The 24,169-nt window shown below is 36.7% G+C and overlaps 1 protein-coding gene across 5 annotated transcripts in view; it reads right to left on the bottom strand.

The window, feature by feature from the left end:
* The window catches only part of LOC135204025 (adenylate cyclase type 8-like), a 973,771-nt gene that overhangs the window by 11,406 nt on the left and 938,196 nt on the right, over positions 1-24,169 (bottom strand). For 3 of the 5 annotated variants that reach the window (XM_064233960.1, XM_064233961.1, XM_064233964.1), the window contains 5 exons: positions 22,801-22,927; positions 22,249-22,355; positions 21,214-21,328; positions 18,794-18,939; positions 18,333-18,534 (listed from right to left, as the gene is read on the bottom strand). In XM_064233960.1, the coding sequence (XP_064090030.1) occupies positions 18,333-18,534; positions 18,794-18,939; positions 21,214-21,328; positions 22,249-22,355; positions 22,801-22,927 (697 nt within the window). Of the gene's footprint in view, positions 1-12,490; positions 13,197-15,137; positions 15,225-18,332; positions 18,535-18,793; positions 18,940-21,213; positions 21,329-22,248; positions 22,356-22,800; positions 22,928-24,169 lie in introns of those variants that run through there. The other 2 variants (XM_064233962.1, XM_064233963.1) reach the window with 2 other exon arrangements.

Raw genomic sequence — 24,169 nt, 5'->3', positions numbered from 1 at the left:
CAATTTCATTTAAAAGTTCGCTTAATACTTTAGGAGCATGATTTGGGTCATATTTGGCGTTTTAACTCTATAAATACGCATTAATTAGCATTTTTAGTGACTGTACCAAACTTACGCGAAATTTCACCTTGTGCAAGCAGTTCTGGAACCTAACCTCACGTAAGTTTGAGGTATTACTATGAAGGATAGGCTAACCCTTGTGCTGTGTGCTAATGCGAGTGCCAAAACACTGAAAACCCCAGAGCATTTTAAGTCCTAGAAGATATCTGAAGAAAATCTGCAGGATTTGTGGATGGCAAACTCAAAGGCTTGGGTCACCAGGGATATCTTTGTCCAGTATGTAAACATGGTCATTGGTCTACCATAGAGAATACCTCACCACAAACAATTACCCTTGAAAGCCCTTCTTAACCTTGACAACGCTCCCGCGCATCTGCCAACCCTCACCGACATCATCTACAAAGACTTTAAGGTTATCGAGGTCCTCTTCCTTCCAGCTAATTCAACCAATATCCTGCAGCCCATGAACCAGGAGGTGATTTCAAATTCCAAAAAAAGCTCTTTACCCAGCACCTGTTCTAGTGCTGCTTAGAAGTTACAAGGCCACAAACCTCACCCTTTGAAAGTTATGGAAGGATTACTACATATCATGACCTGCCTCAAAATTATCAACGTAGTCTGGCAGAATGTTGCAAGTATGGAAGAAGCTGTTGCCTGAGGATGTGTCCGAACGGGACTTTAACGGATTCAAACCTTAAAATGGTAGTGGTGGAGAATAATATGTCCCTTGGGAAGTCCATGGGCCTGGAAGTGGATGAAGATGATGTTGATGGCCTCATCAAAGAGCACAACAAGGAACTGAAAATGAAGGAAGTAAAGGGGCTACATCAGCAGCAGTGTAAGGAGGCTTTGCAGGTTTTTGAAGGAGGGGCAGGAGCAAGTGTCGGAAAAGGCTGCTATGAGTGAGATTAAAGAAGTGTTGGGAATATGGGAGAAAATTTTAATGTTAATTGAAAACAAATGACCTGAAAAAGTTGCAACAGGCAGTGTGTTGGAGCTGTTTTATGACACTTGCCTAGCTCATTTTTGAAAAATTGTGAAAGGCAGGTAGAAACAAACCACCTTGGACAGGTTTTTAGTGAAATGCCCTGCACATGAAAGTGAGGAAAGTGTGGAAAAAAGACAAAAGCAGTGAAGGTCAAAAATTTTAAAAATTAACAAATTAGCAGTTTAGTTTAGCAATAAAGTGAAGCATATATAGTAACTTAAATTTATCAATGCAACAAAAAGTGTGTAGCATGAAAGTTGAGTTAGCGTAGATCACATGAAAAAACTCAGTGAAAAAGATTAAAAATAAAAGAATAAAATGTAGCAATTAAGTTTGACGATATACTGCAGCATACATAGAGTAAGTTGATTTAGCAATGCAGCATTAAGTGTGTAGCAAGGAAGTTAAAGTTAGTGATAGATCACGTGATAAAACCACCTCCGCCAATCTCCTGCCACCAATCACCACCACCCTCTGTACCCACTGAAACACTTACTAGCATGCTTGTCTTGCTACTCCACCTCTGCCAGCATCTTCATGTGATCTTCTAGGTAAAGTACACTTAATAAAGCCTGTTTTTTTTCACATTCACTTTTATTATATTTTTTAAACATTATCTGTTATCAAGCACATTTCTCAGTTAACCCTTAATGGACAGATACCATCATATGAGTAACAATACGTAGCAGGTTTTTAGTGGTAAGATTTACTCATGGTAAGCATTAGTATTACCATCGCTTTGAAGGAATCGGCCGGGAAAGAGGTTCCCTTACTTCTATGCCACATAAATTCACTAATTGCATCTTTTAGACTGGCTCAGATCAACGATTGTAGGCGGCTCATGAGTTAGTTGTGATCTTGACTTCAAGAGGGCATGTTGTATATCTCTTTCACCCACAGCGTCTTTTTATTTATTTGCTCATAAATATACCCATTGGTTGCTGTTGTTTTTTGTTTTTATCTTTTATGATAGTTTGTACTATGTCAGTTACATATTTGTAATTTTGTCAAGAGATATTAGAAAAAACGTGTAATAATCCCAAAAAGTTACTGCATCTTCAATCTCGGTAAATTTGTAAATGTTTTACAACAAATATACTCAAAATGTGTTACTGATTTTAGTTCTTATCTGTTATGAACAGTAATTATAATTTTACAAAAGAAAGTAAAGTAAATTATCAGAAAAACGTGTATAACTTGGTAAAACTTATAATTGTCTTGTAAAAGAGTCCCAAAAAGTGGTTGTAAATAGTCACTTTCAACTTCCCATGGAAGGTAAGGAGAGTTTTTTTATACATTTTTTCTTACACCATGTGTATTTACACATTTTCCTATTTCCATTGATGTGTTTTTTTCCCAAATTGGCTGACCTCAAAGTTTGCCCGGTCTGGTAAAAAAAAAATCTCTCTTGGGGGGCTGGAACAGATTAATAGGATTTCCATTAATTTTGATTGGGAAATTTGATTTGATTTATGAGTAAATTGAGTTACAATATTCTTATATAATAATTTCGAAGCTACCTCTTCAGATGGTCTATAGGAAGTCTTTGAGTCATCTCAGTTCATTTGTTTCTCCAAATCATTTGTCATAAAGTAAAATTTATCAATTGATGTAATCTGCCTTACCTGTGCTTGACACAGTCTGTGCTAAACAGTTTTGAAATTAAAGTTCTAATTCTCCCATTTTCTACCTAATTTACAACAGAACTTGAAAGCATAGCTTTTCCCTGTTTGGGGGTTATGCCATCAGTGCACCTCAATCTGTGCACTGTAGGTCTCTTCGCAGCTAAGGCCAAAGGGATGCTGCAAAGAACCTTAAATAGTACTATCAGGGCACCTCATGTGGTGCAATGTAGGCATTACTTAAAGTTCTTTGCAATATCCCTTTGGTGCCTTTCATTCCTTTTACTGTGCCTTCATTCATATTCTCTTCCATCTTACTTTCCACCTTCTCCTAACAATTGATTCATTGTGCAACTGCAAAGTTTTCCTCTTGCCATAATTTTCAAACCTTTTTGCTATCAGGTTCCATCTAGGATAACTTTATAGGTCCCAGCATTTGGCCTTTGGCCTAAATTCTGTGTTCTGTTCTAAAGTATATTCTTCCTGAAAACACCCTCCACTTTAATGCTAAATGGAAAACTGTGAATGATTTGCTGTATATTTTACATCTTCTCTGTCATGCCTAATTAAGAGAGCTTAGGAGTCAGAAAACTACAAATGGATGTAAGAATCATCAACTGGTAACTACCAGTGTACAAACAATGCAAGTCACTTAAGTATTAGATTGATTGAAAATGAAGAATATTTTAGTGATTTGTAGCTTTTTCATGACAGTAAAAGGAAAACTTCAGCATTATGGACTGCACAGTTTAGAAAACTTGGCAGAAAAATATGCTTGCTTTTCACTCTTGGATTTTTCCTTGAAATATTTTTTAAAAGGTCAATTCATAATCACACATACTTTCGTACCATTTAATGTGCAGTCATACCTCAGTTGAAGAATGCCTCATTTAATGGACAGTTCAGTTAAAGTCCGTTTTGTCTAAGGAAAATCAAGTTTGTTAATGGACATTCAAGGAATTTGGTATGTTTTTTTCATATTAAAGCGCTCATGATGGCCCCTCAGAAGTCTGGAGGTGCCAGTAAAGCTCAACCTGTAGTGGAGGATATCATATCCCTGGGCAAGTCTATGGGCTTGGAGGTCAGTGACGATGTGGAGGAGCACAAAGCACTCACCACAGAAGAGCTGCAGGACCTAGAGGGAGCAGCAACAGACAATAGCTGAGGCAATGTCTTCAGAGGAGAAGGAGGGAAGGGAGGATGTCCTTAGTTCATTAGTGTAAGAAATGTCGGAAAATGGAAGGATTTGCAGTTTCCATGAAAACTATTACACCCCAATAAAGCTGTAACAAACTACTATAAGGAATTTCAGAAATGGAAGGAATCGCAGTTTCCTTCAAAACGATTACCCTGACAAAGCTGTAACAAACTGTTATAAACCTGCTGAAGGATAGTGCTATATGCCATTTTAGGAACATTTTACAATACATCCAAATACAAACATCACTGGACAGGTTTTTTAGTAAGATAGTGTTTGTCTCAAGAAGAAAACAGCAGACAGAAAAGAGAAACAACCCCAAAAGCACACTTACCTCCTCTTTTTTTTAGGAAGGAGATCCTGGTTCCTGATTCCTGAGCACTCACTACACAAACAGCTGTGGGCACACTGTGGTTTTTGAGTTAGGTGCAGAACTAATTAACTTGAGATGGTTTCACTAGCTTTCATCTTTGTTGATTCCTTTTTCCAAATGACACTTCCCTCCCTTGTTATAAACTTTCTCCCTAGTTTTTTTTATGTTGTCTTAATCTTAGCAAAACAAAGTGGTTTCTCGTTCTGTTGATCATGGCTGTACACATTGATACAACGATTATAATGTTAAGACAATACTTTCATCATTCTATTGAACTTTTTTAACTTAGAAGATGGTATAAAGATATTGAGGTAAAGAAGTTAGACGATTGTAATTTGGCCTCTCTCGCTGCCTGATTGCACGCTGCTGCCTGGGCCCACTGTGCGCGAAATATAGAAATACATATTTCAAATATTGTCGTACTGGTACTAATTGCTAACCCCATCGTAAAATCGAATTATTGTAAAAGAAATTACCGTAACTTGAATACTGCCTGTATTCACAGTCATGTCTTGAAGAATTTTCCTGAGTTTGCTAATGATGTTTGTCAAGATTATCAAGGGGCAACAGAGTCAGTCTAGTTTCTTTCTCCAAAAACTATGGCCTCTTCTGCTGCTTCTGAGTTTCCTTTCCCCCAATTTCTTCTAAAACTTCTTCTAATGTCTTTACACAATCTTCTTTATCGGGTCATTCTTCAGAGGTCGCTTCAGAGTCTCTTTCTCATACTGTTTCTTTGCCATTAACACAGCTGAACAAAGAATTTTCATATTTACTCCTGTAATGTGGGGGTTTCGGCAGCTCCCTCTCTCTCTTCAGGGTTGAGGGAAGGTGTACTTTTGGCGGGGCTGTGTTCTTAGCACCTTCCACAGGTCCTGTAGTTCTCAGGCTGCTGGTCTGAATGCTTCACAGGCAGCCGCAACTCCGTATATTCATCCTTTACTGGGTTTGAGACGTAATGTGTCCTCCGCGGTTTTTGCGGGTGCTACCATCGTTGAGTGTATTAGTACCGGCTGTGTCCTCAGCCTCTCCTTTCACTAGGGTTGCTGGTAATCTTCCTTCTTCAGTTCCCATTGGTTCCACAATTCGTAGCTTGTCCTTTGATGCACCTTTGAGTACTGTACCAGTTGGTATGTTCTCCACTGGTCCAACATCGGCAGTAGGTGCTCCAGTGGTTACTCCGAGTGTAATTCCTGGTTGGTTCCTGGTTCCTAAGCGCTCACTTCACAAACACAGTTGTGGGCACACTACACTGTTTATGAGGTGCAAAGCTTTATTTCCTTGTTTTCTTTACTCATTATTTAGTTTAACTTTGCTTTATGTTACTTCAAAATGTTTATTTTAATTCATGTCTATTATCCCTATTCAGAAACAAAGTAACCGCAAAAAAATTACAGATGTTTCTAAATTAGATATAATACAATATTTCTACTTACATTTAACCCAACTCCCTTTCATTTCTTTATCCCTATAACTGGGGCAGAGTGGTGGCTTCCTTTTTTCTCTCCCTCTTCTGCTTCTTTCTCAATTTTTCCCCTGGCTATTTCTGTTCATCCTTCTAAGGTGTTTGATGTGGGTTATGCTGTGGTTCCAGGTTATCCGGGAGTACTTCCTTCCCCCTCCCTTAATCAATGTGACTTCAGCTCTGAATACCAGTACTGGTGTTGGTTCAGCCAATGTTGGGTGTATCTGGTGTTGCAGCCTCTCTGCTCTTAGGGTGGGCTTTGGTTGCCCAAGTGTGATCAGCCCAGGTGTTATGTCATCATTGCTAGATGGTGCGGAATTTGCACAGTTGAAAGCGACTGGCTCAGGAGTTTTGTCATCATCTTTAGTTGGTACTGGGTTTGTGCAACTGCATGCAGTTGGCTCAGGTATGTCAGGTGGTGGTCTCACGCATCCAGGTGTAGCGAGTTCTGGTTATTGGGTGCAGCTCTTGCGGGTGTCAACCTTTCTCATTTTTTTGTTCCGGTCGGTTGGACCAGTCTGACAGAGAATGCTCCATTGAAGAAGAGGAGCCAGTATCAGATGTGGTTTTTTCTCCAGGGAATGCAAGCGAGAATAAGCGAATGGTGGACTTCATCCATTCTCTATAGCTGCAGTCCAAGGCTCCCGAGGAACCTACACAACCAAATAAGCAATGTTTGAAAAATTGTATTCAACTAAATCTGTAGTCTCTTAAACATCAAGTAAGCTGGTCTGGTTTGTCTGAATCGAGCAGGCTTTGGGGGAGACGGACTCTAGGTTAGCATCACTTATTGGGACAGGTAGACAGGATTCAACCTTGCTTCCAATTGGAAGGGGTTCTATGGGGTAGCAGGTAACCCTTCTGCCGGTGTCAGAGTTCCACTCAACAAATCTGTTGAGGCTCTTCTCTCTTGGGTGCCTTCGTCAATTTGTTTGGTAGGGGTTACATTTTGTGAGGCTTGTATTTGGAAGACACCTTTCACAGCCAGTCAGAGGCTGAGTTGTTGGGGTTTTCTCAAAAATGGTGGTTATACTCATTCTGATCCTGAACTGGTTGTCAACCTCATCACTTCAGTTTCGATGGGGTTGGCATACCATGCTAACATTTCGGCTGGCTGTACAACGTTCTTTGTCAAGAAGAGGAGGGACTTCTTTTTAAATCATCTGCTGCCTCACTATCCGGACATTCTTAAGAGGGTTCTGTTGAGGGTGGCTTTTGTGCTCTGCACCAGTCTTTTAGAGAGCAAGATGTCTCATCGAAGGCCAATTTCGTGTCGTCGTCGTCATAAGTAGAGTTGCAGCAGCATCGTTGGATGATTGTATAGCAGGTGACAGATCTCAAATGCTGCTGTGTCCGGTTTGAGCTCTCAAAGTTTATTTGTCACGTACTGAGGAACTTTTACTTGTCTGAGAACCTTATTTGTTTCCCCTAAGTGTCCATCTCATTCCATTTCCAAAAATGCAATTAGTTTCTTGGAAGAGGTTATTAGTCAAGCATCGGTTGGTTCTTCTTCACTTTCGGAGCCTTCGAGCTGTTCTTTGCATCCAAGGGTGCATAGTATTGGGGATGGCATTGGTAACACCGACAGTTAAAATACCCGTTTTGTGGGTAAATTAATAGGGATGTAGTTCGGGCTGGTCAGTGACCAGGGCTAATTCAGGTGTTCAGGTAACTATTACAATATTAGATTTATTATGAAAACTTCATGTTTATTTTACTTCTAGACCATTGCACTTTTCTGAACATACTCACTTCTTTTATAATTAAATACCCCGAAAAGTTGTGATATTACTATGCTTCATGTATACTGACAACTAACAAGTAACTCTCACTCACAAATTTTACTAGACTTAACTTGATTCTACTCTGCCTTTACTCTTGCTGTGTTAGTGCTGTGTGTTTAACTTTAACACCGCACTTTCCAGGTTAACATAATTCTTAACAGTCAGGTAGTGCTGCCTGTTTGGCTTTAATGACCAGTAATTTCCAAGTTAACATATGTAATTCTTAACACTCATGGTAAGTCTTATTTTCTGCTAGGAGCTTCAAGGGCCTCTAAGGTTATGTCCTGATCCCTCCCTTATTTTCTTTTATTTCTTACAGGAGAATAGATGTTCAGTGTTGTCCTCCCAAACTTGGCAGAATTCATAGTTGTGGTTTCCCTTGAAGTTAGCCTTCAAGTCCAACATATTCAGTCTGGCCTTCATTATCATGCAGGAATCCTTTGCATCAATTTCTCTAGTACATATATTTTTTTATTGAAGCCTTCTATGAACCACGGCTGCTTCATTAATTTCTAATTCTCTTCCAAGGTCTTTTAAATTTTTTCATTACCTAATTTTCATCTTTGTTTAATTTTTCAATGTTTTTTGTCATAACTTTCTCATTCCTTCCATCTGTATGTTGTATTTGCTGTATGTAGTTTATAGTCTATGCATTTTGTCCAGCATTGTCCATAGGAAGCTTTTAGTTGTTCCTCTACTATCTCTCTTAAACATCTCTTCTCATCAGAGTTTATTATGTAACAGCAAAACTCCTTTATACTCTAATTGTGTAGGCCCTTAGCCATATGCCAGATGCTGCAATATAATTACCAGTATGTATAGTGTGCTGTGGATTGTTGCACGCATTCCCCATAGGATCCTATTTCTGTAGTTCATTCAAGTAATTTTTAGTGATGTTACTCCATGTTTCCATGTTGGCAAATAGCATTTTTACTACAGCTGTTTCACATTTAGTGCCTTATCTCCTGCTGTCTTACCATCCCAATATTTCGTTAGCATGTACGTACAGTACTCGACTTTTTTTTTATTTCTCTTTATAAGATATACTTCCTTTGCGCCATTTATGTAGACCCGTTCCCTTAGATATTTTTATTCTTTTACTCTACTTATTGGACCATTTTCAATTCTTTTCTCAAGTGATCTGTTTCTTTTGCTCTTTTATCTTTTTTATGAGCAATGCGGACTTATTTGGCTCGGCATTAAATGTAAATTTTTGTAACTGCTCTAGGCTATGGCAGTTTCTGTTCCTTCTTTTGTGCTAGTGGGGAACGTTATGTCTTTGATAAATATAGATGACTATATTTATATATCTGACGAGTTTTACATTCTTTTTGCGTATGTTATTCGCTTTACCTGTTATGCTGCATAACCTTGGCCCTTATATTGTTCCTTGTCTTACATTATTTTGTCTCTGTTGCACCTGCTGGACATTTTATCACTACCTGGCCATTTTCATTCATTTCCATATAAGCAACACCCGCCCCCCCCCCATCATTTTTTCATGTTTCTTTGATGCAATCTTTCTGGGCCCAATTATCAAAGCACTCTTGTCTCCAAACTATTTATTCGTAGGGCCACCTTAAATGTGTGTAGTTAATTACAGCATGGTGGACTTTCCTTCCAGTCCTCCACATGGGAATCTGCTTATTTTCTATTCATCTTTATTTCCATCCCTACTACTTCAAACACATCCTTTTTTATTTCCATCCCTACTTCTTCAACCTCTTTCTTATTTCCATCTCTACTTCTTCAAATACCTTGCTTATATTATTAGCTATGATATCCCTTTCAGTTTTAGTATGCTGAACGAATGGGTCTGTTTTTATGTTTTCTTCAGCATTACTTAGTGTCAAGTTGTTAGTTGTCACTTGATTAACTTGTAATTTATTCCTTGTCTTGAACTTTTTAAACTGTAAGATTTCTTCATTATTAACATCCATTTTTAGTACAAGAGGTTAATTTCATCTGTCTCCTATTCCCATTTCATCTGTAGGATTATCAAGGATAAATTAATCTTTATAATTCATATTATCATTTAAAATCTTGAGTCTCCTCTATTGTTTTTCCTTAGTCCCAGGCTTCGCCATTTACAATTTTTTCCTGCACTTGCATTTATATCTTCTTTTCTTTTGCACTCCTTTTTAACCATCTTCTAGCCTTCACTGAGTTTCTTAGTAAACTTGACTCTCTCCCCTTTCACATTTTTTCTTACACTCTAAAGACACTGTCGAATCCTAATTGCTATCAAGTCTACTTCCTTTGTGTTGGACCCTTTTCATTTGATATGTCCTGTAAGGCTTGTATGTCTTTACGTCTTTTTAATTTTCTCATATCCATCACTTGTTTTTATTGTTCCTTGTCCCACATACTATTTTCCAGTTTAATATTACTCTCGCTGCACAATGGTCTGAGTGAACTAACTCAGATACCCTGTATGGGGTAAATTTTTATTTTTCTATTCACTATTTGCACACCGTCATCTTTTGTCAAGATGTAGAGTCAATAACAAACCTTTGTATGTTGTAAATTCTAGTCCATGTTCCAATGGTTTTTTGGGGCTTTTTAAAAAGGTTAATGTATTTTTTTTTTTATTAAAATTCAATAGCGCCTTCTCCCCCATGGACATTTCTTCCACGTTGCTGATAGCTTTGCCAATTTTGTAGTTAAGTCCCCAATTATCAAAACCTTTTCTTCGTTGTCCTCAGCTCTGTTTATACCCTCTTCAACTGTTGAGTAAAATTTTGACAGTAGCTCGTTTTTACACTAATTGGCTTGAAGGTCATATAAAACCCTTAATCTTAACTTGTTCTTTCCATTGTTAATGCAGACCCATAGGAACTCTTAATGCCTTGAGAACTCCTCCTCCTTCCCTGTTTTTATTACAGTAGTATTGTGGAACACTTTGTAAATATTTATGTCCACGTACGTATTTGTTTTCATGAAGGAGAGTTTCTCAAACATTATTACTAGTTTCATCTCTTCAATTATTTCTTTCAGTGATTCTAATTTGGACTTTATTCACCGTACATTGTATACCACAGTGTATATCCCTTAATTCCTAATGACTCTTTATACCCTTTTACTCTTTAGGCCTGCCTTACTTTCCACTTTTCCTACATTCCCCCCAGGAGATTTGTCCTAATCATGTTGGTTCCTTGGGGTTACTTACAACTTCTCCCCATGGTATAGGATTTGGTATTGTGCCCATAGAATCATTAATTCTAATATTTGTAGCTTGTTCACCACTTCCTCCATATTTGTTGTTAAAACTCCACTTCAATTTTCATTGCACGTTCATTTAATGTATATTCCTCACATAGCTATTTCTTTCCTGATTTATCCTGAAATGCCAGAAGCAGAAGCCTGTATGTATTGCTAAATGGATACTGTTCTCTATTATTGTATAACCTTCGCATATACTTGTCTTCACCTCCACTAACTCTTCTATTTCGCCCCATCGACTTATATGTAAACCTTTCGTCTCATTTTAGTGGAATACTTCCACCTCTGTTAATCCTACCCTACTTCATACGTATGTTTCATTTCTTGGCTTTCTCTTCCTTATGTAGTCCCATTCTGGTATCTGATCTGTGGCTATATCTACAGTACTTGCTGTTTTTTAATTGCCCTTTGAAATACAGTCCGTCCTTACTACCTTCTGTCTTGACTGCACCGAGTTCTTGTATAGCTGTTGCTTTTCCTCACATGCAGGTACTTGCAAGAATTACCCTTCATCAGCTTTCCTGCATTACAAAATATGCATGTTGCTTTTGTTTCTTGTTTTTGACTTTTAAGCTCTTCCCAATTTAAGCTGGTTTCAGTAACCTCTTCCTTTTACTTTTGCTGATCTTTTGACTTTGGTTAGGAGCTAAGTTTAAGGTATTTTCTCTTTTATGGGGGTTTAGATATACAGTGGGCCCCCTGTATTCCCGTTCTCTGGGTTCACAGACTCATGCATTTGCAGATTTCTCTCTAGGGAATTTGCGGGAAATTCGCCTATTCGCTGTATTTTTTTGGAGACAACCACAATTTTTTTTTTCAATTTCATCATATAAAGCACTTTTTGTGATAGAATTATTTAAAAAACCAGGTACATATAAACATTTTTAGTGGGTTTTTATTGAGTTTTAACTAACAAAATAGGCCGTTTTCAGCATTTTTATAGGGGCTCCAACTATTTGTGATTTTACTATTCGCAGGGGGCCTGGTACACATCCCCCGCGAATACAGGGGGACCACTGTATTTTTAATCAGGCTCATGTCTGCTGCATTGGGTCTTTCCACAGTTTTGCTTTCCTTGCTTTCAATATCATCCACTAGGTTCTGATTATGTTTTATATTTTCTATGATTCTCCACTGGGTAATTAATGTCTACTACTTTCAACTATTTGTCTATTTCCTCTGCTAATTTTTCATTGTAGGACCTGCATTCTTGTCTTAATATTTGTAGTTAATCTTTCAGTGCTTTTTTTTTTCTCTTTTTGTTCTCTCCCCAGTATATTCCTGGTTCTTGATGATCGTGGATTTTTCGTCCATCTCTTTTTATTCAGTGTATTTTCATCTTGTTTTCCCCTACATGCTCTCTTACATTCGTCACATATACTACAGGGTGTCACCGAGTTACAGTAGCACTGACTTACGGTGTTCCTGTCTTATGGTGCTTTTTCAAATGCATGTATTTATAAAGAATAATTATCTAGTTATGGTAATTAAGTTACGGCTCTGTAATTAAGTTACTATGGTGCTTACAAAAAAAATATGTGTCTAGTTACGGCGCTTACAACAAAAATAGGTCTCTAGTTACGGCGCCTTGAGGACTGTTAAGGTTCCAGATAACGGCGCCGCTGGAGCCTTTAACCCTTAAGACCTAGCCTAACAAAAAAACATATGCAGCTCCCCAGACCAAGCAAACTTTAAAGTCGGCAAATTTAAGTTAAACACACAACAATGGAAAGAGGAACATATGCAAATGCACATGATGTAAGAAAAAATTAAAAAATCTCCCTACCTTCACAAGAAGTTGAAAATTACTTATTTACAACCCTTTGTAGGGCCTCTTCTAAAAGAAAATCTTAAATATCACCAAGTCATAAATGTTTTTCCTAATTTTATTTTACTTTGTAAAATTATAATTATAACTCACACAATTATCATAACTAAAATCAGTAACGAATTCCGAATAGTACATTTGTTGTAAAATATTTATGTAAATTTACTGAGATCGAAGATGCAGTAACTTTTTTGGATTATACATGTTTTTCCTAATATTTCTTTGCACTTTTACATGCAAAATTACAATTATACCTGACATGCTATCATAAAAGATAGTAACTAAAAGCAACAGCGACTCCTGGGTATATTATGAACAAATATATAAAAAAAGACATCACGTGAAAGAGAGAGGCAGAGGCAGTGGCAGTATATGCCCCTTGAAATCAAATGCACAACTAAATCATGAGCTGCCTTTAGAATCAGCTAGCTGACCCAGACTAAAAGTTGCCATTAGTAAATTACGTATGGGCTATTGAAGTACTAATGGAATCTCTTTCCAATCCGATTTCTTCAAATCGAGTTGCGTAGTAATCTGTCCACCACTCAAAACCTGTTATTGTCACTCATATGAGAGCATCCATCCATTAAGGGTCAATTAATAGGTGCTGACTTACGGCAGGGTTCCATTCCAGTGGCGCGCCATAAGTCTGGGGCTGCCTGCAAAACCAATAATAATCCTTTTACCTTTTCCATTTTTATCGATTTCAAATAATTCTTCATCTGGGTCTTGTTTAGGCCTGTATTTACATTCAGGCCAATATTGAATAAAGTACCACTTTTTACATTTATCAAACTCAGCACTGCCATCCTCCAGGCCTACCTGGGCATGGCATTGTTCACATGGGCAAATTTCGTCAAAGCTTGTTGCATTCTTTTGGGTGAAAGTAACCAAAGAACCGTCAACAAATCCTTAGCTTACCTATTGGATCTTATGACCCGAGTGTTCTAGGCTTATTAGCTTACTCTTCATCCCTTTTACCTGTCTCTGAATTTGTTTTTCTATCAATGACATATCACTATTTTCTCGACTTTTCTGTAATCGCCTTTTCTGTAATCGCCTTTTCTGACAATTTTACTTGTCTAAGAGAAGTGGTTCTGACTTCAATTTTCATAACTGATTGTCAACTACATTCCGCCGTACCTTACTTTGCTATTAGCTGTCTATTTTGATCCTTCTGATTGGTACTCGTTGGTAAGTTAAGGAATGTAAGAGTTATACTGTGTAGCACAGTGCATTAGTACCAAACTGAGCCATCTTCCTCCACCTTCCACATATATATAGGCTATCAACTCTCCCAATTACCTGTACATAGTGTTGTTGATTTTTTTATTTCTGCCTGCTAGACTGGGTAAATTCAAGTTAAACGTGCTTTTATTTGTTGTATTTTTGGAGGCCTGGAATGTATCAATCAAATTCCCATTTTTTCTTATGGGAAACATTTGCTTGGTTTAAGGCAATCTGGTTAAAGTAAAGCCTTCTGGAGTGGATTACGTCTGTTAACCGATTGTGACTAAAAAAACAAAATACTACATCTTTACCATGCAGACAGCATGAGCTGAAAATAGCATAAATTCATTCCTCTTTTATGACAATGATAAAAAGTCAAGGAAAACTGTTTCATTAATATCTGAATTTTTATCAGGCTGAGGGAATATACTTCATATATTTTGCCATTCTACCTGCCTCCAAAATAATGCCATGTCATGGCTACACATACAATGGCTCTTGATACCAAAATGCTGTGCACAGAATTTTTTATGTTACAAGAATGTACCGACTTACTAAAATAATCATCCGGGTAAAGCATTTTACGAGCAATCATCTATATACACAATACAAGTCAAAAGAATTACAATAGAGAGTAAAAAGGGTAAATTCTAATATCTACTCACATAGCTTCTTAATGATAATAGATGAAGCGTGAAAGGTGCTGCATAGATCAAGAAATAATTGGCAAAGAAAAACTTTTTCTCGTCCAAAAGTAATAGTATTTAAATAAAATACTCTGAAAACATTAAACAGTGTTCAATATAACCATAAGTTTTCATGAAATTATATACCACTTTGTATTACAGGTAGTATGAAGAAAATCTTCACAGCACTTAAATGCCGAACTATAAATATTATTTTTAAATAAGGATGATAAAGTACTGAAAGCATCTGAAGAACAATAGCGTACATTGCTGGTGTTAGTATTCGTAATAACATACAGTATTGTACTTACTTGAGGACAGAACAGAAACTAAAATGGCAGTCTCAAAATTAATTTGGCTGAAGAAATGAATAAGTTTCGAAGGTAAGCATTTAGAATGGCTCTGCCTCTTAGGGCCAAATAAAGCTTGTAAGACAGTAAATACCATCATGAGGAAGAATACTCTTTCTTCAGCAGGTAAAAAGTCTCTGGTGTCTATGAAAAGTGCTGACAGCTTTTTGCGATAAACTACTGTATTGCATTCATTAACTTCTAGCTTTCATCAAAGGGAGCAGAGATACATAATTATGAAGTATAGTAGTGCAAAAGGTTTACCGTACTGATGCCCATCTACAGTATAGTACCATATACAATAGCTCCTAAAACATCATTCATTTCAACTTACTTCTTTGTCAAGCGGTACAAATTTCATTAGGTCGACAAACATTCTCGGCTACATTTATATCACAGAGGGACCATCTCCTTGGCGTGGCTAATATGTGAAATTTACAATCAGTGAAATGTTTAAGTGGCAGTGGGACTTATTTTGACCTAAATATTAAAATTCAAAAAAAAATCTGGAAATGCATACTCATGATATGGAAAACAGCCTCAAAATATACCGAAAATCATGACTGATATTAATGGTAATAATACTTTGACAAGAAATGACACATGTTCTCTCTATGTAGTCAAATCAATTATTATTTTATCAATTGATGGCAACAGTTATTTCATGCATAGAGTGCCTCACACGATTGATTTTAAACTACCAAACTTTCTTTTTGTTCTCCAAGTTCAATAGTAGCTAAACTTTTTATCAGCTCCAATCGTACTGTGGAACAGACTCCGTGACGTTGTTAGCCAATTAGAATCTTAACAAGTTTAAGCGAAGATGCAAGGCATTACTTTTAATTATTTACGTACGTATTTACATTTACTCATTTGTTCATTTTTAATTTACTTTGTTCTAATAACTAACCTCTTTGTTTCTGCATTTGCTATTGTTTCCTGCTATGCATTTCTTGCATATGAACATCATGTTCTTTGGAAGTTTGAATTCAAGTCAATGGCTGCTGTGGGCTTGTTCCATATATGAATAGGGTCCATCTTCTGAATAATGATACAGGCAGTCCCTGGTTATTGGCAAGGGTTCTGTTCTGATGGCTTAATGATAAGCCAAAATCGCTGATAACTGGAAAGTGGCGATTTATGGTATTTATGGCGTCGATAATCGGATAATAATGCCTCAATTAAGTATGTATCTGTGCTGATAACCGGAAAAAGGAGCATTATAGTACTGAAAATCGCTGATTTTCAGCACTAGACAAGCCTATAAAACTGGATCGCCAATTACTGATAACTGGGGACTGCTTTAATTATTATTATTATTTGAGATTAATCTTACCTGTTAAAGTTAGCTATGTCTCCACGCTGATTAGGCAAGTCGGCATTCAAACAAAAACAAAAAAATCAAATGGCTGCCTAGATGACTGTCCAGTTGACCTGTTCTTCAGCAGGTGTGTTTCAAATGTTTTAGCTCATGTCAGAATTCTCCTTGATGCCATTAGTTGTAGGTGATTGTTGGTATTTTGTGAATTTGGCCGTTTTCTCCTGTCACGATACTGTAATTTTAATCTCCCTAGAGTGTCTTCCACAGGAAGCAAATCTACTAACAGCAGGTTATGTAGGAATGATTGCTGTGTAAGGAGGATGCCTAAATTTGAGGTAGATCTGCATAATGTTTGTACCTTGCAGGGGTACAGTGAGAGAAATGCAGGGATTGGCCTACGGAAGGGCAAATGACCTAGAACAGGTTGCACTGATTTTATCACTCTTATGAGGCCTAATTTTTGTGGGGCATGTGCCAACACTTTCATTAAATATTTTTCAAAAGTAAGATGCAAGTCAAAACTTACACCTACAATAGTTTAAAGCTTCAGTCTTATTTAGCCGAGTCCTATCCACCTGAAAGGGAAGATGGGGTGGAAAATCTGTACGAGATCTGCTTATCAAGTGCTTTTGCAGGGGCCTAACTGCTTCCTATATGCATATTGACTATTTCTTTAGATTCCACATATTTATTAGTGGCTTCAAAATAAGTTTTTCTGCAACTTTGGAGAACACATGGAGAATAGAAATAGCCCTGTAGTTACTGCAGTCTGCAGATATGCTATTCTTTGGAACAGGCACTGTATTACAAAGCTTGCATTCATCTGCAAAGATACTACGTTGACAAAAATCTATAAATCTACTACTATTCGTGGGAGATAATACACTAGAAACATTTTTAAGATACAAACGTTAGAAACTGTCAGAATCTCCATCCCAGCTATCAAGTTTATAGAAAGTTTTCTGAATATCCTTAATATCACTGGAGTGAAGTGCAAATTTTGTAAGAATAGGTTCAGGTTGGTAAGTATCAGGGGGGAGGGATAGTCTCAGCTGAATACTTAGCTTCAAAAGCTTAATGAAGCAATTCATCTATTTTCCTTAGGGCCAGTAACGGGTGGAATGGAAACACCTTGATGACCAAGGGTTTGACATGTCTGCTTATTTTGAGGTTTTGGGGCAGTGTGTTTTACTTTGAAGTCTGGAGGCAATTTATTGGAAGAAAATTTTGGTTACTTTTAAAAGTAAACTAATACCTGGACTAAGGTATTCGCCAAACCGAGCCAGAATAGATTTTGCTGTGATATTCTTATGGAATTAAGAGACTGGATCAGAGTAAGAATGGATCTGAATGGCTGTTTCATGAAAACCTCTTGGAGGAAACCTTTTTTAATTTCTGGTTAAGAAAAGAATGTTCTGCTGATGATTGGAACCCTGCTAGTGCTACATACAAGCTGTCATCACTGCTTTAGAAGTATAGCACAACAAAGTTTGTTCTCTCTTCCTTTTCAAATGTAATTGGATCAAAATCCTTCCGCTAAGAAGGTGGCTTAAGTAATGTTAACCTCCTACCCCTCCCATAAAAAACACTTATGTAGACCTTTCATCCAACAATGAACTAAAATGAACTAACGTCGTAACCATGTAAAGCAGGAAAACAAAAATCATATACTGAAGGCGCTCCTATTACATTAAATTTCATTAAATAATGCCTTTCATGGAAACTTGGGCAATGGTCAGAATACTACAATTAGAAGTGACGAAATATGCAAATGCACTGGTATTCATAACTTGCGAACTTTTCTAGTGTAGTCTTAACTGTTTCAAAAAGTTATTTGAAAAAAAAATTCACCTTGTTGACTCCGATCGGAAGACTACAGGTTTCTTCGAGCGAGATGATCTTGCAGGATTTTAGAATTAAAAAGGACCCAACCATTTTATGACTGACCACTTTTACTTTTTGTAAAGTTCATTTTCATTTTCTTGCTTTACTTTGTTTCCTGGGCTGCTTATTGTACCTCATTTTAGTGAACAACTTTACAGTAGTGAGCTGAAAGTTTTAAACTTTTGTACATACGTCTTCTATTTCACTGTGAATCTTACTTTACATTTCTGAAAAGAATAATATGGCACTGACATGTTATTGAATGCATAAGAAGCCGTAGTCTTATATATGCTCATTAAAAATATTTTGTTAACATTCCCTTACTTCTTTTTATAGTCTGCTTTTTGCGTGCTTGGACCATTCCATATACAACAGCTGCCAAGGAATTGTAAGTAGAGGGTTGCCGGCTGAATGTGGCTCTTGATGAGGCTCTTCTTCCCACAACAAAATACGTATCCATCTCTCCTTTTCCTTTAACAGCTATTCGACCACGATACTGAAGTCTAAACCCACGAAAGTTAAGAATCTGCAAAAAGGAAACTGGTGAAATCCCACTTCTGTTTTTTTAACAGGTATTAAAATCATTACTGTAATAAAAGGCAGTTTCAAGTTAGCAATAAAAGTTTTTAATGAAAGTGAAGAAATCAGGAAAACTCTTCCACGATTCCTTCTCGCCTCTGCTCATTCTTTTGGAATTTGAATATCAATTGCTCTCTTCAAACTAGTAATAACAGCTTGTATGAAAATTAATAAATCAGAAGAAATCTTGCTTGTTTCGTTCTTACCTGAGCTGTGTCTTTTGGAATTTGAATCATATCAATAGCTCCTGTAGAGTCCATTCGTGATGCCTCATTGACAGTGTTACCCCACACATCAAAAACTGGTTTTTTAGCACCAATAACACCCCCAACCAGAGGGCCATGACTAATTCCTGAGTAAAGAGTAATCCAATTAAATTTGTTAATGTAAAAAAATGCACTGAAAGTTGTTACTGTACCACTGAACTCAGTTTCCACAACATGGACCTTCTCAGAGAAATCTCTTGACCTCATGACTAAGAACTACGTTCATTGATTGAAGTGTGAATAAGTTGTAGAAAGTACCACAGTGAGCACCTTAAAGATATCTATATTTTGTATAGTAATAAAACTGAGTTGATGTATTATCGACAAGAAAATTGACGGTACAGTTTTCTGAAATCTTCGGACACCTATTGCTTAATAATACCAAACCTGGCAACTCTAGAAAAAGGGCGGAGCTTCAAAGTCTTCGTGTGTTAGTTGCTCTCGAGATTTCCAGTAATTTTAAACCATAAAAGATTCTGTAAAAGCCCTATAATTATTTATAGTCGAATGCAGTGACAACCGCTATATTATTCGTTAAGGTTGGTTATAGTAACGTCTGCTTAGAGTAGAGTATCGATCACCATTCTTTAAAACCTAAGGTGAAACCTTTCTCATGAGGGCTGTTGAGACACTACAATGATGTAAAATTCATGCCCAATGGGAAACGGGATCTTAAATAATGTGAAAAAAATTGTGTTAAATTTGGCCAATAACCAGTAGAAATCGTAAGGAGCTATACAGGAATAAATGAAATATTAAGATAAGAGAGAGAGAGAGCTAAGCATAGGCCTATCTATAGAGATACTAGAGCCATTATACTTATTTTGAGACACTGAATGATAATATACATATTTTTAAAGCATGTAGTAGAAGTGAAGAGAGAGAGGAAAATCTTACGTGAAAGCATAGGCCTATTTATAGCTATTTAATTCATATATTTACTTGGAGGGATTGAGTGATAATACATTTTTAAAGTATTTTCTAGAAGTGGAGACGGAGAATTATAGTATTGGTGGTGGACTCGTGATGGGAAATGGCAGAGCCAGAAGAAAGAGCGGAGAGTCGATGCACAGATTCCTGGAAAACAAGGTGATATGGTTGCCAAGATCACTCTTCACTATACTAGATAAAATTTGAAGGGATTTAGTATTCGTTAATTCTCTAATAAATTCATGCCCTAATCTTGATTTCATTCGACAGTTACTGTAACATTCAAAGACTGTAAAAAAGAAGTGGAAAAATTAAACCATAGGCTTTGTAAAGTAAAACTATTTATTACCACAAATAACTCGGTATCTACAGTATTGCAGAGGCAATAAAAGCTTTATATCGTATAAAAAAAATGCTGATGTATTGGGATATCTTTCAGTCTTCCGGCAAAGTAATGCAGCCGTGTAGGCCGACTCCGAACTGCTTGTAATGCGAGCATAGTCAGAAAATCTTCAATTGACAGGCTACTTTAACCTTGATAAAGATTAACTTTTTATGACAGCAGCTTTGTAAACAATTGCTAGCATTCTATTAGCCTCAGTGGCGTGGTCGGTATGGTGTTGGTGTACCACCTCAGTGGCCGCGAGTTCGATTTATGGGCATTCCATTGAGGTGTGAGAGATGTGTATTTCTGGTGATAGACTCTCGACATGGTTCGGAAGTCACGTAAAGCCGTTGGTCACGTTGCTGATTAACCACTTGTTCCATTCAACGTAAAAACGCCATACAAACAAACAAAAACAAAAAACTAGCATTCGATTCATGTCGGCGTCAAAGTCATTTAAGTGTGAAAGCCATTATGTAAACCAGTATCCAGTGACCTATGCTTTCCCGCCAAAGTTCTCTGGCTCCTCCTCACATCATAGAAAATGCTCTTGCGGATTTACTAGATTTGTTAAACTACCTTAGCTGTCACAAAATTGACCACCATTGACGCCAGCTAACTTTAAATGCATGGGAATACAAACATAAATTTATAGAAACTAATAAAATAATGATCATTACAGCTTATAATGATGCAAGATAATCCTGTTCAGAAAAAAAAAAAAAAAAAAAAAAAAGTAAATATTGATGTCGGGACACAGAGTAACACAAAACCAGTTATCACCCACTCTATCTTCTAGGTCTCTATGAACGAATCCATCTGAGAAATTCCAATTACTTCGGACATATATCTGAACGTTTTTGTTTTGCAATTTCAACTTGTATGATATAAATAATGCATTGTACTTAGCGAGATATTGTCTTTTCAGTAACAAAACCAATGGGAAATTCGATGAAAGAAAGGTAATGAAAAATGTATCTTCAATTTTCTTGCCGATATAGTACAACCTTTAGAAAAAGAAAATTCTGTCCTTTGCAAAACTTACCAACTCTAAGTCTAAAGTTGTTAAAAGAATGTGTATTAACATCTTCAAGTCTTGCCTTCATCTCGAGGGCAAAGTCTACAAGAGCGCATAAATGTGCATGTGCATCTTCCGCATCCTGCAAAAAGAATTTCAATGACACCTTATTTTCCAGTGCAAGGTTTGTAATACCAAAATGCCTAGCTCAAATCAAATCACTATCTTACTGACTTTGCAGATGATAGTAAAAATGAAGGCCTAATTGAAATCTACACATGCCATATCAAATTGGTATGCATTTAAGGAGTGCAAAATGTTGGGAGGTGTAAATTCTGAGAACACAGTCAATGTAAAGCAAAAATATTTCTTGAAAAAATCAATATTGCAATGTAATTAATTTAATGTAATTGAAAGTACACTTAAACCTGTCCATCTTTGCAAAATTGTAGATTCTCATTGCATATAATTGTTTCATAGGTTGATTGACATTTCAATGGTTCCTATTCATATGGAGTTCCATAGAAATTTAAATTTGATAGTCAGGTTTTTTGCTTTTGGTATGTCTTCTAGTGAAGCTTCTGTTCTGAAGCCTTAATCTGAATGGGAGCTTTAAGGTAATGTATGGTTTGCTAATAAATCTGTAAAATATCTGCAGCTTGGAATAACTTGGAGCCTATGTGAGAATCTCTGAAAAGATAAGCTTTAATTTTATGTAGTACTTAGATTAATTGTGAAGTTCAGAGCTAATAAGATAAAATATGCTATGAATATAGGCCTACCTAGAAACAGCAAAGCAATTAGGTACTCTTCATAGTACATTTTCAACAGTTACTGATGGGAGTGGGACCTTTTTCTCTTCTGTAAAGCATTTACTACCAAGAAAAACAAAATATGTTGCAATTTCACTGTCAAAAAGTATTTTAGTTTTGCTGAAAACATTATGACCTTGAGGCAATAACAATAAAACTGTTTGATGAGCACAGGTGCAGGGAAAATAGTTCCCTAGACTACCAGTACACTTAGCATACACCAACAAAAATTCAAGACTAGAAACTTCACCTTTTCCGTTGGATTGAGTCCTGATGCAGCCATATATGTGCTTCCAATTGTTTTGATTTTTTCAATGCAGGCAAATCTATCTTCATCTAACAACTCGTCAAAATCAGCTGCAAGAATTTAAATGAGAACAAATGAGTACCATAAACAATTTTCTTTGTACACACCAGGCTATCAGATTTACAATTACCTCATTAAAATCAGCATTGATTAACTTTCAGTGAACAGTATAGAATGTGAAAACTTTGCCTGGTTAAATTCTTAAGCTGTTACACAAACAAAACAAAACTTGACTCGCTAAACAGCTGTGTTACTAACAATTACAGAATGCATGTTTCAATAATTTAAACAATTTATCATTTTCATGTACTGTATACATTTTTGTGAATCAATCAACTTGTTTGAATTCAATAATACTTTTAATGTTAGGTAAATAATAACTTGAGTGTAGTATGTATTACCAGTACTGTACTTCCTGATAAATATTTATATTGAAGTGATTTTTTAACAAGTATACCATAGAATGCACACCCAAGTAGTCTGCTGACAACATACCAATAATTTCGTTAAGCAGTCTAATGCATTCCATTCCCCGATTTACGTCTTCAGAATAAAACTGAGTGAAGTTTGGAATAGATGCGAAGAGAACTCCCACATTTTCATAAGCCTTTGAGAAAAGGTCCTGCACAAAGTAAGATAATATAAATCATTACTGTTAGGTTAATTATATATACAGAAAGTCAAACTTACTGTTGCTAGATCTATGTTTATGTTTAAATTATAATTAAGGTTGTTTCTGATCTAAGTAAAAATTCAATTCAGCTTATTTAAAAATTAAGAGTACTGTATGAGATTTATTATGTTTCATAGATACAAATTAACCTCTCACTTGAGCTTTAACTTTTGGGGTAAAATTGAAGTTATGCTGTGGTTAAATTAACAATAGCTAATTTAACCAATAAAAGAGGATACAAACAAAATACCTCGTGATTAATAAGGAGAAAGAATTTAAAATTCCCCTACTGATGCCCTCCCTAGTAGTACTAGGGCCCTGCTGTTATGGAAAACAGCAGGAAACTGAGACATGATGGCCTTGGAACCTCGCTTGGCTTTACTGAGAGCCATTCTCCTCACGTTATTATTTCTTCCTTTTTCTTTATACTGTAAACTTTCTCTTAACTTACTGTCCAACCTTTTTAAGTTCAACTGCTGAGTTTTCACCACAGATGACCTTTTAAGATCCTCTGCTGTACTTCACTTAATACACTTTCCGTCTCGATCTTGCTTTCTAACCTCCCTATCTTTGGGTTATTTTTAAGCCAGCAGTGGGGGCTGCAGTAGTGCGATCACTCATCCAATATGTCTGGACCTTGGAGGTATAAATATGGGTAGACCCTTAAAACTAGCCAGGGCTGGGACGGTCTCTAGGATATCTATCATTGGCATTTGGTCTTGATTTGCCTACCAAGATAATAAGACTATGGATACACTCAGTTCCATCAAGTGGGTTTGACCTACACTTGAACCATTCTAATCATGTTTTTACTATCCATTCTGGGTAAGGTAGGTAATGGAAATTTGGGAGTCACCTATTGTACTAGTGCTCTCGTGAAGGAAGTAAGTTCATAAAGGCTAGTGTTGTCTTTTTCACAGTATTTTAGTTTTGTGTTAACAAGTCCCAACAGAGGAAAATGTATCATTGGGCCCAATGAACCCTGACACAGGTAATGACATCTAGCTCACCCATGAATCTGATACTATACTAGATCAATAACCTGCTTCACAAAACAGTTCTTGGTCACATGCACTAAAGATTAGGATGCATATTTGGTATAATAACTGAAAATAGTAAAACAGAAACAGAGTTCTGGTTAGAAGTTGTAGAGACATCTTTTCACAATGTTTCACTATCATTTCACTGCAT

This window comes from Macrobrachium nipponense, chromosome 44, assembly GCF_015104395.2.
Source record: "Macrobrachium nipponense isolate FS-2020 chromosome 44, ASM1510439v2, whole genome shotgun sequence".
NCBI lineage: Eukaryota > Metazoa > Arthropoda > Malacostraca > Decapoda > Palaemonidae > Macrobrachium > Macrobrachium nipponense.
Note: the sequence above shows the minus strand (reverse complement) of the source record. Positions and strands in the feature narration are given on the sequence as shown.